The sequence below is a fragment of the Magnolia sinica genome, chromosome 3, assembly GCF_029962835.1.
Source record: "Magnolia sinica isolate HGM2019 chromosome 3, MsV1, whole genome shotgun sequence".
Classification (NCBI taxonomy): Eukaryota; Viridiplantae; Streptophyta; class Magnoliopsida; order Magnoliales; family Magnoliaceae; genus Magnolia; species Magnolia sinica.
The window spans coordinates 129,844,998-129,860,277 of NC_080575.1; the positions used below are offsets into that span (position 1 = coordinate 129,844,998).

Genomic DNA, 15,280 nt, shown 5'->3' on the forward strand with positions numbered 1-15,280 from the left:
TGACGTCCGGTGCACAACGAGTGCACCACCCCTGGTGCACGCGCAATGGTCGTGTGGGGTCCACCGTGATGTTTGTGGAAGATCCACTCCATTCATTCCACTTGGTGGGCCCTAGTATGGGTTTTTAACCTAAACTCAGGTGGGTACAATGCCCAGGTGGGCCATACATGCCGATTTTTCCTCTAAATTGGTGTTTTCATTGATCTGACGGTCAGATCATCCCGAAGTTGGACGACAATGGTTAAAAGGTCTTAATGGGCCATTTGTAAGGCTTTTGTCATATATTACTAACTGATACTAATATTAATATAATTTTATTATTTTTGTATCTTACCTATAATTACAATATTTAAAATCTCATACTTATATATAAATATAATTTTAATATTAACATACCACTAATTACATGCTGTTGTTCACACATTCATTAATATACATAATTCTTAATATACAATATCATATTTAATTAAAACTATATTTGTATTTAATAATATTGTTAAATATAAAATTTCATTAAAATATCTAATGATTTTTGTATACATATAAAAGATATTTAATACTACCTTAATACTTATAATTCAACTATATATTGTAAAACCATTATTCATTATGTTTATTTAATACAACATTACTTTCATAATATTTTATATACGTTAGTTATATACATATCACTCTACTACAACACTTTTTCATACATTATTTATATGATAAATAAATTATCCAATACATCCATAATTCTTTTGATCCACATTTGTGTAAAATTTATAATATAACAAATAGATAAGATAATATACTTAGTATATTTCATTTGACTACTAGGTGGTTTGATATGTAGATGGGGATCACCTTCGACTGTCAGATTTAAACTAGGATGCACGTGAATGTTCACTAAGTTAGGTTTGCATTTATCTTAAATCTTGGTTATACGGTAACACCCGAGTATTGGAAAGTACGGGGTGTTACAAGTGGACCGTCAGAGTCGATGAATATGCGCCGAAGCAGGACAATGGTTATGACTGTGGTATATTCGTAATGAAATACATCGACATTTTGTGTAGCGGTCTCACCTTGGCGTGAATAGACATGCAAAAATTCTCCGCCGATTGAAGGAAGTCAATAGCATATGATTGCTTGTCTCTAGTTTGTAGATGATATTTGTCCAGGGCATGGGATGAATTTTGGAAATATGTTGTATACATTGTATTATATACATCGTTGAATATACATTGTAAGTTATGATGTATAGCATACTTTGTAAGTTTTGATGTATAGCATACTTTGTAATTTTGGTGGATAGCATACTTCGATGAATTTTGCATATTCGCCGAAATTGTAAGTTATGATGTATAGCATACTTTGTAATTTTGGTAGATAATGAAATGAACTTTATATTTTGTCCCACTATATTTTTCGTTTGCCTCGCTATACTTATCGATCAAGTTCAATGTTGTTGTGACTCAATGCTTGAGATTGGCCCGCTCATTCTCATGCTTGACCCGCTCATTTTCATGCTTGCCCCGCTCATTTTCATGCTTGCCTCGTTGATTTTCTAGTTTGACCCGCTGATTTTCATGTTTGCCCCGCTGATTTTCTAGTTTGCCCCGCTGATTTTCTAGTTTGCCACGCTGATTTTCATGTTTCCCCTGCTGATTTTCTAGTTTGCCCCGCTGATTTTTATGTTTCCCCCGTTGATTTTCTAGTTTACCCCGTTGATTTTCATGTTTCCCCCACTGATTTTCTAGTTTACCCCGCTGATTTTTCAGTTTCCCTCGCTGATTTTCTAATTTGCCCTGCTAATTTCCAGTTTCCCCTGCTGATTTTTTAGTTTGCCCCACTGCTTTCCTAGTTTCCCCCGCTGATTTTCTAGTACCGCCCGCTGATTTTCTACTTTACCCCGCTCATTTCCTAGTTTTTCCCGCTGATATTTGAAAGTGATGATGGATGAATGGGATGGAAGGATTAGGACTAAAGCATAAACGTAGGTAAGAGCCACGGTGATTGGTTGGGTTTATTAGAGATTAGGCAATGGAGAGATACTGGAGTTGACTCAACTCTGTTAGTTCCATTAAACCAAAACCAAACACATTCCACCAGCCAACCCTATGACCGAAGTAAATAACATCCATTTGATCACTTGATTAGTACTCTATGGAGTATGGAGGTCTAATTGGGTAATGTGGGACAATGAAGTTTTCATGAGTGCCAGGCTAGCACATCACGAGATTGCTGCTTCAAATGATAAAGAAGGATTTCTGACTTCTGAGCAAGGTTTTAAATAATGCTGTGACTGTATCAGCCAGGCCCGAAAATGATACAATACTGGGCATATTAGACTATAGGATCCATATTGGCCGAAATTGTCTCTTTACACACACACACATCAAGAAAACAGGAAATTAAAACAATGGAACATGCATAACAGAAAATAGGATACAATAAACGTCATGATGCATCAGAAAATTATATTTCTGTCATCATCATTAGAACTTCCACAATTGCTGGATAGGCTCCGCAAAGCAGTATAAGTGGATTGCTATGGCAAATTGCTATTAATCTGAAATCTGCCTTTTGTATTGATTAGGGATTGAGGATACGTGGTGATCCAGACTGTTGACCTGATGAGCCCCAATGTGGGCGTTGGATGCCCGAAACATTTTCCAGTCGGTAGATCCTGACCATCTCTAGACTGTTAATCTTTATACTCTTTCTGGATTGTTCTCTTTTTACCGTATATCTCCAGGCCAGTGATTGAAGGGTTTGGATCTTCCGATCTGGGAGATTTTTGAACAATTCTGTCCCAGATTGTACCAATCAGATTAGCACCGTGGGTCACCAAACAATGGGGCCCATTTGTACAGACTTGTACATTAGGACATAATGTTCATGTCATGATGCATTAAGGCCCCATATTCATCTTTAACATCAGTTATTTGTATCATATATCCACTTAATAAAAAAAATAAAAATCATATTTTTCAAATTTTTATTTCTTAACATAGTAACTTACTGATGAAGCTGAACATGAAATTATGAGCAATGGGCCGAGTAAATGTTGGTGCAGCCCCAACCATGAACTAGAAAGCCAAGCTAATACATTCAACGTCACAGGCAACGTTATCAAATCGCAGAAGTGATTATGTGATTTTCCATCATTTGTGATTGCATCATCGGCAAAAGTGATCTCACATCTTCCTTTTTTAAAAAAAATAAAAAAATAAAAAATTGAAAAGAAATGGAAAAATCTGAAAATTTTGTAGAAAAGACTATAACCACTCCAAATTGGTATAGTCTAACACATGTGCATTGATTGTGGGGTCCACCAAAACTGTATTTCAGAGTGTGGGGCCCATTGAAATTATTAAATACACTTGAAATGTGAGACCCACCGAAAATTTTGAAAAAAAAAAGAGGGGGGCGGGCAGCACTACCGCCAGTCCGGGTGGTAGTGTCGCCCGTCCCCTTTTTCTTTTGAAAATATTCAAGTGGGTCCCACATTTCAAGTGCATTTAACCCCCCACACGCCCAAACCCTCCTATTCCATACCCCTTTCCTCATCTTCCTTCACACAAACCCTCTCTTCTTCTTAATCTCTCAACTTTCTTAAACCTTTCTTCATCTCCATCCCCTTTCTTCATCTTCCAAACCCCCTCTTTTTTTTTTTTCCAATCCTTCTACCATCTCTTCAAGTTCCAAACCCCCTCTCCACATCTTCCACAATCCCCATTTCCATCTTTCAAACTCTCTCAACTTTCAAACCCACTATCCACATCTTCCACAATCCCCATTTCTATCTTTCAAACCATCATTTCCTTAAACCTTTCTTCATCTCCATTCCCCTTTCTGCATCTTCCTTCACCTTCTTTTTTTCTAATCCTTCTACCATCTCCTCAATTTCCAAACCCCCTCTCCACATCTTCCACAATCATCTCTTCATCTTTCTAACACCTTTCTAAACCCATCATCCTCATGGGGAAGAAGAGGGTGGTTCAAGCAAGTCCATCATCTCCATCTCAACAAAGAAGCAGGAGGCGGGCTGCTGCGGCTGTTGCGACTCCATCATCACCACTTGAGAATGGAAATGTAGGGAGGGTCAATGTTGGTGCAACGAGTTATAGATCGGCTCATCGTGAAAGGAGGTCGAAGAGGGGCCACGATTGAAACTTCCGGACATTGGATGCGGGCCCATATCACGTAGGGAAGTGGTTTTCGAAATCACGGTGGGGGACCGACTGTTTGCCGAAAATGACGTGCTAGATCGGCTCTTGCATCAAGGTTGGGGACTTATTTTTGAAGGTAATTTTCCAGCTAATGAGCATGATGTACGATTTTTCTATTCTCGAATTATTAATGCAAGTGTCAACCCACTCGGATTTGACATTTCATTTGGAGACGTGCTGATTCCCATCAGGGTAGAAAACATCACGAACATACTTGGAGTGTCACTGGGAATGATCCATATCCCTATAGACACTAGGAACTTGAACACATCACAGCATAGGAGTGAGCTGAGCAGGAGATTGTATGGCCACCTCGTGGAGTGGAGGAGAGATAGTATCTTTAGAAACAAAGAAATGATTCCAATTTACAGACTGTTGCACTACATCTTCACATATAATTTATATCCGAGAAGGGGAAACAGTACGGAGGTTTCTGCCTACCATGCAGAGATAATGTAGCAGATAGGGCGTGGGGAGAATGTGTGATTGCCCTCCATTATCCTTTACTATATAGTGAAGTCCGTGAAGATAAGAAGATGTAATCTCTCCCTCCCATTTGGCCGCCTAATTTGCAAGCTAGCTCGACAAAATGGATTCAGGGCATCCATCGGCCCTTCAATCCAGAAAGAGTGATAACCGAAGACACCTTAAATCGCATGCAATGTGGCCCTAGACAAGAGGCAAGGCAGTTGAAAGAAATGGGTGACGAGATAGTTGAAGATGAAGAAGGTAGCGAAGAAGATGAGGCTGAAGAAGAAGGAGAGGGTGATGATACAGGTGAGGTGCCGAATGCACGTCAAGGTTTATATGAGCGTGTAGGGGCGATCGAGGCGAAACTATTTGAGATTAAGAAGGACCAAGACTATCTGAAGCGTAAGATGAAGAGTATGCAGCGAACGTAAAGGCGGTGTTGTGTTGTGTACAGAAGGAGGGAGTGCCCCCTCCCTCGCCAGACTCGGTATCACAGTAGGGAGTTGTGATGCATATGGACTCCTTCACTTCTGTTTAGCCGTGCTAGTGGTTATGTGCTTTGTGTTTAATGTGTAGTAAGAAGTGGATCATTTCCACCTAGTACTGTAATAGTTAGTAGTTGGCATCATTTACATTTTTTACGTGGTTAGTTATGTATGGGAACAATGTACTAACTCAGATTATCAATGAAAGTGTTTCCGCTTTGGTTTATGATGTGCAGTAGTGTATGGATGTTCTCATTTTATCACTCTCAATCTCCTTCATCATGCATCTCAGATTGATTCTGTCATTTCTCATCCCAAGCATGAAATTGAGTTAGGCAAGCATGAAAATAAGCGGGGCAAACTAGAAAATTAGCGGGACAAACTGAAATATGAGCTAGGCAAACTAGAAAATCAGCGGGGGAAACTAGAAAATAAGCGGGGTGATCTAGAAAATCAGCGAGGCAAACTGAAATATGAGCGAGGCAAACTAGAAAATCAGCGGGGCAAACTGAAATATGAGCTAGGCAAACTAGAAAATTAGCGGGAAAAACTAGAAAATAAGCGGGGCGAACTAGAAAATCAGCGGTGCAAAGTAGAATATCAGTGGGGCAAACTGAAATATGAACGGGGCAAACTGCAATATGAGCGGGGCAAACTAGAAAAATAGCGGGGCAAACATGAAAATGAGTGGGCCAAGGGGTTTTCCTTCTATGCCTGTGAAGTTCTTATCTATCAGGTATATTTTTACTTTTGCTCATTCTAGTATCTGCGCAATTGCCTTGCATTGATTTCCATGAGCATTTTCCTTTTTGACAAGCATAGCGGGACAAACTGAAAATACTGTGGGACAAGGTAGAAAGTTCATTCATCATCCACCAAGATTACAAAGTATGCTATACATCAAAACACTAAATAAATTACAAAGTATGCTATTTTTCAGGTATGAGAAACTTGCACTTTCGACAATTATGCCCAGTTTGTTTGCATCGCCCACACTTTATTGTTTTCGATTCCTCTCCAAGCGATGGAATTCTCAGCTTTTTGGGTCTTCCAACTGACCTCCTTTGTCCTGGACGTTTAATTTGAGCACAATACTCCTTAAAGCCCACCGAGATTTCTTCCCACTCACTCTTGTCACGTACTGGGTACACCGATTCGCTATACGTAGCTATGTAATTTTACACCGTGTAGAATGGGGAGCAATATGAGTAATGAGGGAGATTATAGTTTATACATGCTGACAGGACATATATACAAGGGTACCCCTTCACGCCAAACTCGCGACATGTACGCGAAAACTCACTGAGCTTGACTGTATCATTATAATCTTCCACAACATAATACTCATCTCGAGAAATAGGATGACAGCGAACATCTCGCGCCTTTTACACAAGATCCTTTAACTGCTGCTCCGCTTATGGTGTCAATGGCCCTATAAACGATGCCGCAGATTCTCTTCTCTTATAAAATAATTCCTGTATCTTCAATCTAACCCCTTCTATCAATTTCGTAATGGGGTATTCGTGTGCTTCTTTGAAGAGGGTATTAACACACTCGGAAATGTTTGTAGTAACCAAGTTGAATCTTTTTCCTGGAAAGTATAAAGATGCCCATCTCTCGTATCCAATTTCTGTCAGCCATGCATGTACTGCGGGGTTGGCCATTTCGATATCATGCATTAATTTTTTGAATTCAGCCACCCTACATGTCTTCACTGCCCGCCAGAAGTACATCTCCAATGACTTGTCTTTAAAGGTGTCCACCAAGTTTCTGTAGATATGATATGCGCAGTAGCCATGAATTGCACGTGGGAAGACATGGGGTACCTCTTTCAGTAAACCTTTATGTCTATCAGATATAATCACAAGATCCTCTAGAGACCCTACCGCATCGCTAAGGTAAGTAAGGAACTAATTCCAACTGCTACCGTTCTTCAATTCCTCAATGCCAAACGCAACTGGAAATATATGATTGTCCTCATCTAAGGCCGTGGCGATGAATAGAACACCCTTGTATTTTTCCTTTAAGTGTGTCCTGTCAATGGCTAATACCTTCCGCAATGATTTTTGAAAACTTCTAACGCATTGTCCGACCGCAACAAAACATCTTTCGAACCTGAAAGTCTCTTTGTTAACATGCAGGGCAGTCACAGTCCCTGGGTTGATCGTCCTCAATTCATGTAAATACAAGGGGAGTTGATTGCAGGAGTCTTTATAAGACCCCATCACCTGATTGATTGCAAGCTCCTTGGCTACCCATGCTTTTCTATAACTGATAACAATATTATACTTCTCTTGCGTGGCGAAGATAATATCACGTGGCCTCAACCCTAGGCGTTGCTCTATGCGGCTAACAACCAAATCACATGCTAACTTACTGCTTGTTTGCCGGTGATCACTCCTCATCCATGACATGCCACACGTGTGATTTGACGTATAAGTCCGTATCTTGAAAATTACCGAATCACCCACGTGTGATGCATGAACCCTCCATTCACATTTATCTTTGAAGCATACAACCGTAAATCTCCTAGAATTTGAGTACAGTACCCTGTACTGAAATTTATTTTAAAGGGCAAATTAGCTCAAAACATGCTGGCACCGACTCTTGTCCTTAAATGTTTGCTCAACTGCTATCTCGATCGATTCACTCAACGAATCCGTATATTCCAACATTGCTGCATTAATGAATGCAGCATCATCAAACGGTATAGGAACTTGACGGGTGTTGAAGTTTAATGTTTCGGGAAGGTCTGGATGCGGGATGTTGCTTTCAGGATTGATGTATCTTTGGGCTGTGGATGATGACGACAAATCTGCTGTTGTTGCTAGAGGCGGTGCCATGTAATCACAAATGAGGTCAAGGTCACGTGCACCGCAGACTTGGGTACTCACAAATTTTGATGTTTGGGGCGGCTCGGACAGTTGATCATTTGTTCCTACTACTTGTAATGAATTTGGCTTATATTCAAATTCCACGCATGCTCTTCTGCCACACTATCAACGTGTGTTGTCATATTAATGTGTTGGATTGTCTCAATGACTAAAGGGATGAACTTTTTTGAATGCTCCAACTGTGTTGCCAGGAACACTTTGACGTCATCGTCGTCCTCAAGTACGGTTGGAGGGATTGATTTATTGGAGCAGGGATACAAAACTCTCATCTGAATATCACAATATGTTGGTATTCTCTTAATAATCATGTACATTCTGAATAGAAGTTCCTCGTACATAGTATCAACATCTAGCGAAATAGTTTTCGTACTTCCACTCGTGTACGTCCATTGCTTGTTTTCACATTCTAACTCTCCGCCATAGCAACAGATGATTCTCGTAGCCATTATCTGCAAAATTCAATACAATTACAAATTATCAATAAATCGTTAAACAACGGAAGCTTGCTATAAGACAAACTCAATTAAATAATAAAAGATCGAAAACTCGCTTTTCTTTATAGATGAGAATGATACAAAGCTTAAGGAAATAAAGAATAAGCAACGCGTTAAATTTTCACGTAAACAACCAGAGCTTATATGGATTAGGCCTTCTACGAATGATTTCATATTGTATTTTATTAAATTGAGTAAGGCAATCTAACATGACATTAAGCGGGGCAAACTGGAAAAATGAGTGAGACAATGTACAAATTGAGTAGGGCAAATATGAAATTCAGCGGGGGGGTAAGCATGAGATTCAGCAAGGCAAACATGAAATTGAGCGAAATGGAATTCAACAAGCATAACATGAAATTAAGTGGGGCAAACTATAAATTAAGCTATGCAAGCAAACATTAAATCGAGTGTATATAATCCCCATCAACGCATAAAATTCAATAAGCCTAACGCATGAAATTGATTAAGCCTAACACATGTGCATCAACTTGCATTAAATTGACTATAGCTAGCATTAAATAAGTCCATCAGTAAATTCATTGAACTAGCATCAAATAAACAACTAGAGCTTATACATTGAAAATATGAGTGGGGCAAACTAGAAATTGAGCTAGGGAAACATGGAATTAAGCGGGACAAACTATAAATTCAGCCATGCAAGCAAACATTAAATCGAGCGAGCGTAGCATGATATTGAGCTGGGCAAACGATATTTCGAGCGAGCATAGCATGATATTGAGCTAGGCAAACATTAAATCGAGCGAGCATAGTATGATATTCAGTGGGGCAAACATTATCTACCATGAAATTAAGCTAGGAAAACATTAAATTGAGCGATCCTGGCATGAAATTTATCAAGGAAAACATTAAATTAAACTTATCTACCATGAAATTAAGCTGGGCAAACATTAAATTGAGTGATCCTAGGATAAAATTTATCGAGGCAAACATTAAATTGACCTTATCTATCATGAAATTGAGCTGGGCAAATTTTAAATTGAGTGATACTAGCATAAAATTTATCGAGGCAAACATTAAATTGAACTTATCTTATCTACCATGAAATTAAGCTGGGCAAACATTAAATTGAGTGATCCTAGCATGAAATTTATCGAGGCAAATATTAAATTAACCTTATCTTATCTACCATGAAATTAAGTTGGGCAAACATTAAATTGAGCAATCCTAGCATGAAATTGAGCAGGGTAAACATGAAATTCAGCGAGCATAGCATGAGATCGAGTGAGCTCTAGCATGGAATTGAGTGAGCTTCAAATGGAATTGAGCGAGTTCCACATGGATTGGACCGATCAATGCATAAAATTAATTAAGCCTAACACATGAAATTGAGTAAGCCTAATACATGGAATTGACCGAACTTTGCATGCAATGCAATTGTACGAGCCGAGCATTTTTTAAAAATATCTGTACCACCAACTACCATAGTACAGGTCAAATGTAGGTTGAAGAGATGTGCTTTGGAGTGAGGGAATTTTTCAACCTTTTCAAGGATTGCAAATGCAACCACTTCGTGGGATTTCACGTAACCCTAGCCAAGAAAGAAAATTGCAGATGTAAAATGATGATATCTACATGATTTACTGAGATTCAATAAGGAAAATGAGAAGAATAACCTCCATGCGTCGGTTTATCATTGAAAAGGAGTGAAAGGCTGTTATTTTAAGAAGGGAGTGAAAGCAACGGGAGTGAAAGAATGGAGTAACATATAAAGGAAAGGAAACGGATTGGCTACTCACCCTGCCACCAGCCAGTGGCTGTGGTCGGTGGTCTGTGAGCCACACTATGATGTATGTGTTTCATCCATTCCGTTCATCCATTTTTTCAGTTCATTTTAGTCCTTGTTCCAAAAAAATGAGAGGGATATAAATCTCAGGTGGACCACACAACAAGAAGATAATATTGATTAGATATTGACAATTAAATTTCTCCTAAAGCCCAATGAACTGTTTAATTGACATCTAATCTGTTGATTGGTTCATACAGGCATAGATGAAGGGTAAAAACAAAAATCAATTTCATCCAAAACTTTTATGGCCCTCTAATGGTTTCTAATGGTTGACGCTAATTCAACACTGTTTCCCGTAACGTGGTACACTTGAGATTTGGGTATACCTCATTTTTGGTCTCATACCATAAAATGATGTGGAAAAATATCTGGACGGCATGGATGAAAAGCATACATCATTGTGGGGCTCACAGAACGCCGACCGTCCGGGGGGAGTACCGAATCCGTTTCCGTCGGGAGGAGGGGTATTTTCGTCCTGATATTCTGACTCAGTACGAGAGGTCCAACTGCGTATTCTAAGTTTGTATTGCTTCAAAAAAACCGGTGGATAAGAGGTGGGGTCCACAGTCATAAATTTCTCAGCATCTTTCTGGGCTTTCCCTTGTCCATGTCTGTATGACATTAAGACATTAGTACGGGGAGATGCCTTTACGAAATGGCTTCTTGCTGCTCTCCCTTGTCGCATTCCTCTAATAAATTTTTTGTAATCTCTCTCTCTCTCTCATGGATCAGGTGCAGACGGTGAGTTACGACTCCGAAGGTCGGTTCTTCTCTTACTTGTATGCTTTCTCTACCCATGTCTGTACCGACATTGGTGTGTACTAACGAGCTAACCCAAAAAAAAAAAAAAAATGCTTTCTCTAGCCATGAATGTTAATTTTCTTGGTGATTTGCATCGAAGCTGCTTTGACTTCTTTTTCTGATATGCAGAGGTGAGCAGCATTGAATGGGAATTCATCCACATGACAGAAGAAGAAGAAGATCTCATTTACCGAATGTATAAGCTCGTCGGTAACAGGTTAACACTCCCACATTACCCAATATATATATATATATATATATATATATATATATATATATATATAAGACTCTTATAACAACTTATGAGACTACTAATATAACAAGAAACAAGTTACTTTGGTCGAGGGCACCTACATTTCTAACTGATTGACTTCCATATTTACTGCATCTCTATCTGTAGGCTATCGTCTTAGTCCGACCATGCCCCCCAAGTTGGATATTTTCAAATTTTAGATAATTTGAAAATGCATGTTTTTTTTTTCTCTGACTAAAATAGATTTAGACGGAGTAAGGAAAAGATATTAAATTGGGTTTTGCCACTCAAGAGTGTAGCATGCTAAACTACAGGTTGAATGATAATGATACTTGTGTATCAGCCCAAAACAGCCTGATGCACCACAAGGTCCAGTGGCTAGGAGTGGGTGGCAATGGGTTGGGCCAAGCTAGTCTAAGGGCCAGCCTGATGTAAGACGTAAAGCTCAAGCCCAGCCTGTAAAATTTCTATTTCCCACTTGCATGCTCCTAATCTATCTATTGATCAGGTAGGTGATCAGACATTCACAAAAAAAAAATGGACATTTGGATTGCCCAACTGAGGATTGTAATGTCATATTTGTAGGATATAACACAAGTGCATATAAAGTCAGGTTGAACTAGGTCCGACTAAAATGACTTAAAGCCCAAGCCCTATCCAAAAATAAATCAGGCCATGCTATAGTAGGTCCAAGCCTCAACCAAAGCCAGTTTAGTCTGGTTGGGTTGGGTGGGCTACCTGGTCCATTCCCACCCTGAGCTAGAACCAAGGATTGTTTTGTCTAGGTCATGTGTTGAATCCTATCTACCCACCCAGGGTTACATCACTGGGGTCATTGACTCGATCGCAATTTGTGCGAGGAAAAGACGGAATTGGTTGCACTCAACATGAGATATATGGCTTTGGGTAGTGGGTCTTACCAATCAACATGGGATCTTTGTTGTCTTGTAGTTTATTGATATAAGATGGGCTTTTGCAGGTGGGATTTAATAGCGGGCCGGATTCCGGGCAGAAAAGCAGAGGAGATAGAGAGGTTTTGGATCATGGTACATGAACGAGGCTTTCGCGCGAGGAGGAATGTTGGTGAGAGAGCTGAAGAAACTGGACGCCGATTGGGTAACACTTACACCACCTCGCGCCAGTCCACAGATCGGCACTAGCAGGGCCTCTGAGGTGCCTCCGTAATGTAAGGGTTCTATCTACACCGTCCATTTATTTTTACATATTATTTTAGTGTCTACGTTCAAAATTAAGACAGATCCAATGTTCAAGTGGACCACACAGTGGGGATTAAACACTTGCCGTTGAAAATTTTTGGAAGCGACAGAAGTTTTGGATGAACCTGATATTTGAGTTTTCCCTTACTCAATGTCTATGTGATCTTGTGAAAGGTTGGATGGCGATTAACCATACAACGGTGAGTGTCATCATCAACCCTGCTTCCTGTTTTGTGGTCCACTTGAGCATTGGATCTACTTCTTTTTTTTGGCCATGGGGCATAAAATGATATGGAAAAATGGATGGACGGTGTGGATAAAACACATACATCACGGTGGCCCCTCATAGCCCCTGCCCGTGCCGAGCATTGGAGGGCGGGGCAGCAACCAACGTGCGTTCGAAGAAATTCGGTTTGGCCATTAATATTTGGACCCCTGATCACCTGCAGCTTGTTGGTGATCCCATCTATATCACCAGCATGCCACTTGTTTAAGACATCCGTGCCATTCAATCTGTATGCCCCCAGCATGATGATCAACTGGCACAAGAATCATGCCAGCCGATGGATTCAATCGACAACCAATGGCCTGATTTGACATGCATGTATTTGGCCCACTTATTAAGTGGATCAGCCTGATTTTAGAGACTTGTCATCTTAGTATTGGGGCCTGTTGTTTGCATGTCACGGATGAACCTTTTCATGTTGTGTGTGTGTGTGTGTGTTTTATATATATGAGGAATCATACTTTGTCTAACCTAATGGACCGTGCCCAAGAAATATCCAATTGGGAGATCCTAACCATCTAATCTTTTGACTTTTCTACATTGAATGTGAATGTGGTGCATCAGAAAGTGCTCATTTTGACAACATGGAAACATACTGCAAGAAATTGGAAGGAAGAGTTACTTTTGAATTCCCTCCTCAAAGTATGATTTCAAATGCACTAGAATCACTGTGGACTACAATCCATCTGATTCTACAGGCTTTCAAATCCACACTGCCAAACAACCCTAAGTCACATTTCAAAAATCAGATTACTGAGCTATCCTAATCTCATAGATGCTTTCTTGTTGAAATAGGACCATTGCAGTTTTTTATTCTTAATCATCTAATAAATGTCCACTGATCCGATGGTCATGAGTTTCAGATAAGTGCGTCCAGCTGGGCCTATAGTTTAGACAGTTTAATTTTAATTAATTGTCTCCCACACTAGAAGTTTCAAGATAATTTATGAGTGCATGCGTATCAATCCATCCTAGTCCAACAGAGTAACTAAAAGTTTCTAGGTAATGTATAAGTGCTTGCGTATCATCCATCGCAGTATAACAGAGTAACTAATATTTTTCCTGCATGGAGATGGGGTAGATTCCCACGGCAGTCTGGCACAGTCCAATTCACGTGTGGAAGTGGTGTCTATGCAGACCATCCAAATTGTCAGTCCCTTGTCAATGGAGTATACCTTTAGAATTATCTCGTTAAAGTAATCCTAACCATCTAAGCAATGGCTACCAAATGGATGGTTAAAAGCAAAATTGTGACTTGTCCAAAGCTGAAGGGAACTTTAGATGGTTGATATTATCTTTTATGTGTAATTCTTTTGATAATGGTTCATATCCACAGTTGAAGTGAGCAATATAGACAGTCTAGATTGCAGTATTATCTTATATGTGAACTTTAAATGCAAAACTAACATGGGAACCTAGCCCATTGAGCAAGTACTTGGGACCGTGAGACAAAACGAGAGGGCAATTAAGTCTTTTCATTTAAAAGGATATCATAGTAAATTTTCATAGGCGTAAAGGCCGGCAAATGTTAGTGGGGATTTAAGAATAACATAAACCAGGACACAGGATTGCAAGAAAACAATGGCCACATATCATTGTTGATTGAATGCTGGCCGCACGGGGCAGAAGCATATCTGAAGTGTTGCATTCACACCTGTTATATGAGACCCATCATGTTGGCGAAGTCACATCTGCTCAGTCCATCAAAATTTCGTATATGGAATAACCATATTAAAATCATGTACCTTATCTAAAACACAGAAAGGTCAAATCGGAGCGAACCTAGAATTCCTATGGCTAGCATCACCTCCCATGGTTCCATATGATGTGGCCCACTTGTGTTTTTTTTCTCAGAAAAAAGCTCTGTCCATATCTAACAATGGGGACTGGAGATGATGAACAGAGCAGATTTGCCACAATCAATATGTATGTCTCACGGAGTAGAGATTATTGACGTGAAACGAGGCGAGGTCGCACCTATCTTCGCTTTTGGAAACATTGTCAGAGAATCTCATTCCCGGCAATTTCTCCCGAGATTTTCAAATTTCCAGGGTTTTTTTTTTTTAGTATATTATCGAAAAATCTAACCGAGAATAAAAATAACTAAAAATATTTTAAATTTATTAAAATTCTAAAAATATACTTATGCAAGAGTTAGTATGTGGATAACCTTAATCAGCATGTCTTGGAAATTTTCAAAATCTCAGCAGTATCTGCGCATTAATGCTACACCCTCTTTTTGACTCTGGGAAATAACTTGATACTGCGGTGGAGCATTGTGCTTCATACATGGGCACTAAGAAGTAGGAGGCCTAGGAGGCATTTTTGTTAAATTAAATTGATTAAACTGTG

At 39.5% G+C, this 15,280-nt stretch overlaps 1 protein-coding gene across 2 annotated transcripts; it reads left to right on the top strand.

Moving 5' to 3' along the window:
* The first annotated feature begins 11,084 nt into the window (after positions 1 to 11,084).
* On the top strand, positions 11,085 to 13,346 carry LOC131238774 (MYB-like transcription factor ETC3). 2 transcript variants are annotated; one of them, XM_058236380.1, is made up of 4 exons: positions 11,085 to 11,131; positions 11,302 to 11,389; positions 12,405 to 12,611; positions 12,817 to 13,346. In XM_058236380.1, exons 1-3 carry the CDS (start codon positions 11,095 to 11,097, stop codon positions 12,583 to 12,585), a joined length of 306 nt encoding a protein of 101 aa, XP_058092363.1. In that variant the 5' UTR covers positions 11,085 to 11,094; the 3' UTR covers positions 12,586 to 12,611; positions 12,817 to 13,346. The 2 variants fall into 2 exon arrangements, with proteins under 2 accessions (XP_058092363.1, XP_058092364.1); XM_058236381.1 differs by lacking the exon at positions 12,817 to 13,346 and having other exon boundaries at positions 11,302 to 11,368; positions 12,405 to 12,807.
* Positions 13,347 to 15,280: the final 1,934 nt, after the last annotated feature.

Bases quoted from the DNA above. Each gene is read 5' to 3' on its own strand.
- LOC131238774 (XM_058236380.1), top strand. From the start codon at position 11,095: ATGGATCAGGTGCAGACGGTGAGTTACGACTCCGAAG. The intron at 11,132-11,301 runs GTCGGTTCTTCT...TCTGATATGCAG, and splicing joins GGTGAGTTACGACTCCGAAG to AGGTGAGCAGCATTGAATGG. The intron at 11,390-12,404 runs GTTAACACTCCC...GGGCTTTTGCAG, and splicing joins TATAAGCTCGTCGGTAACAG to GTGGGATTTAATAGCGGGCC.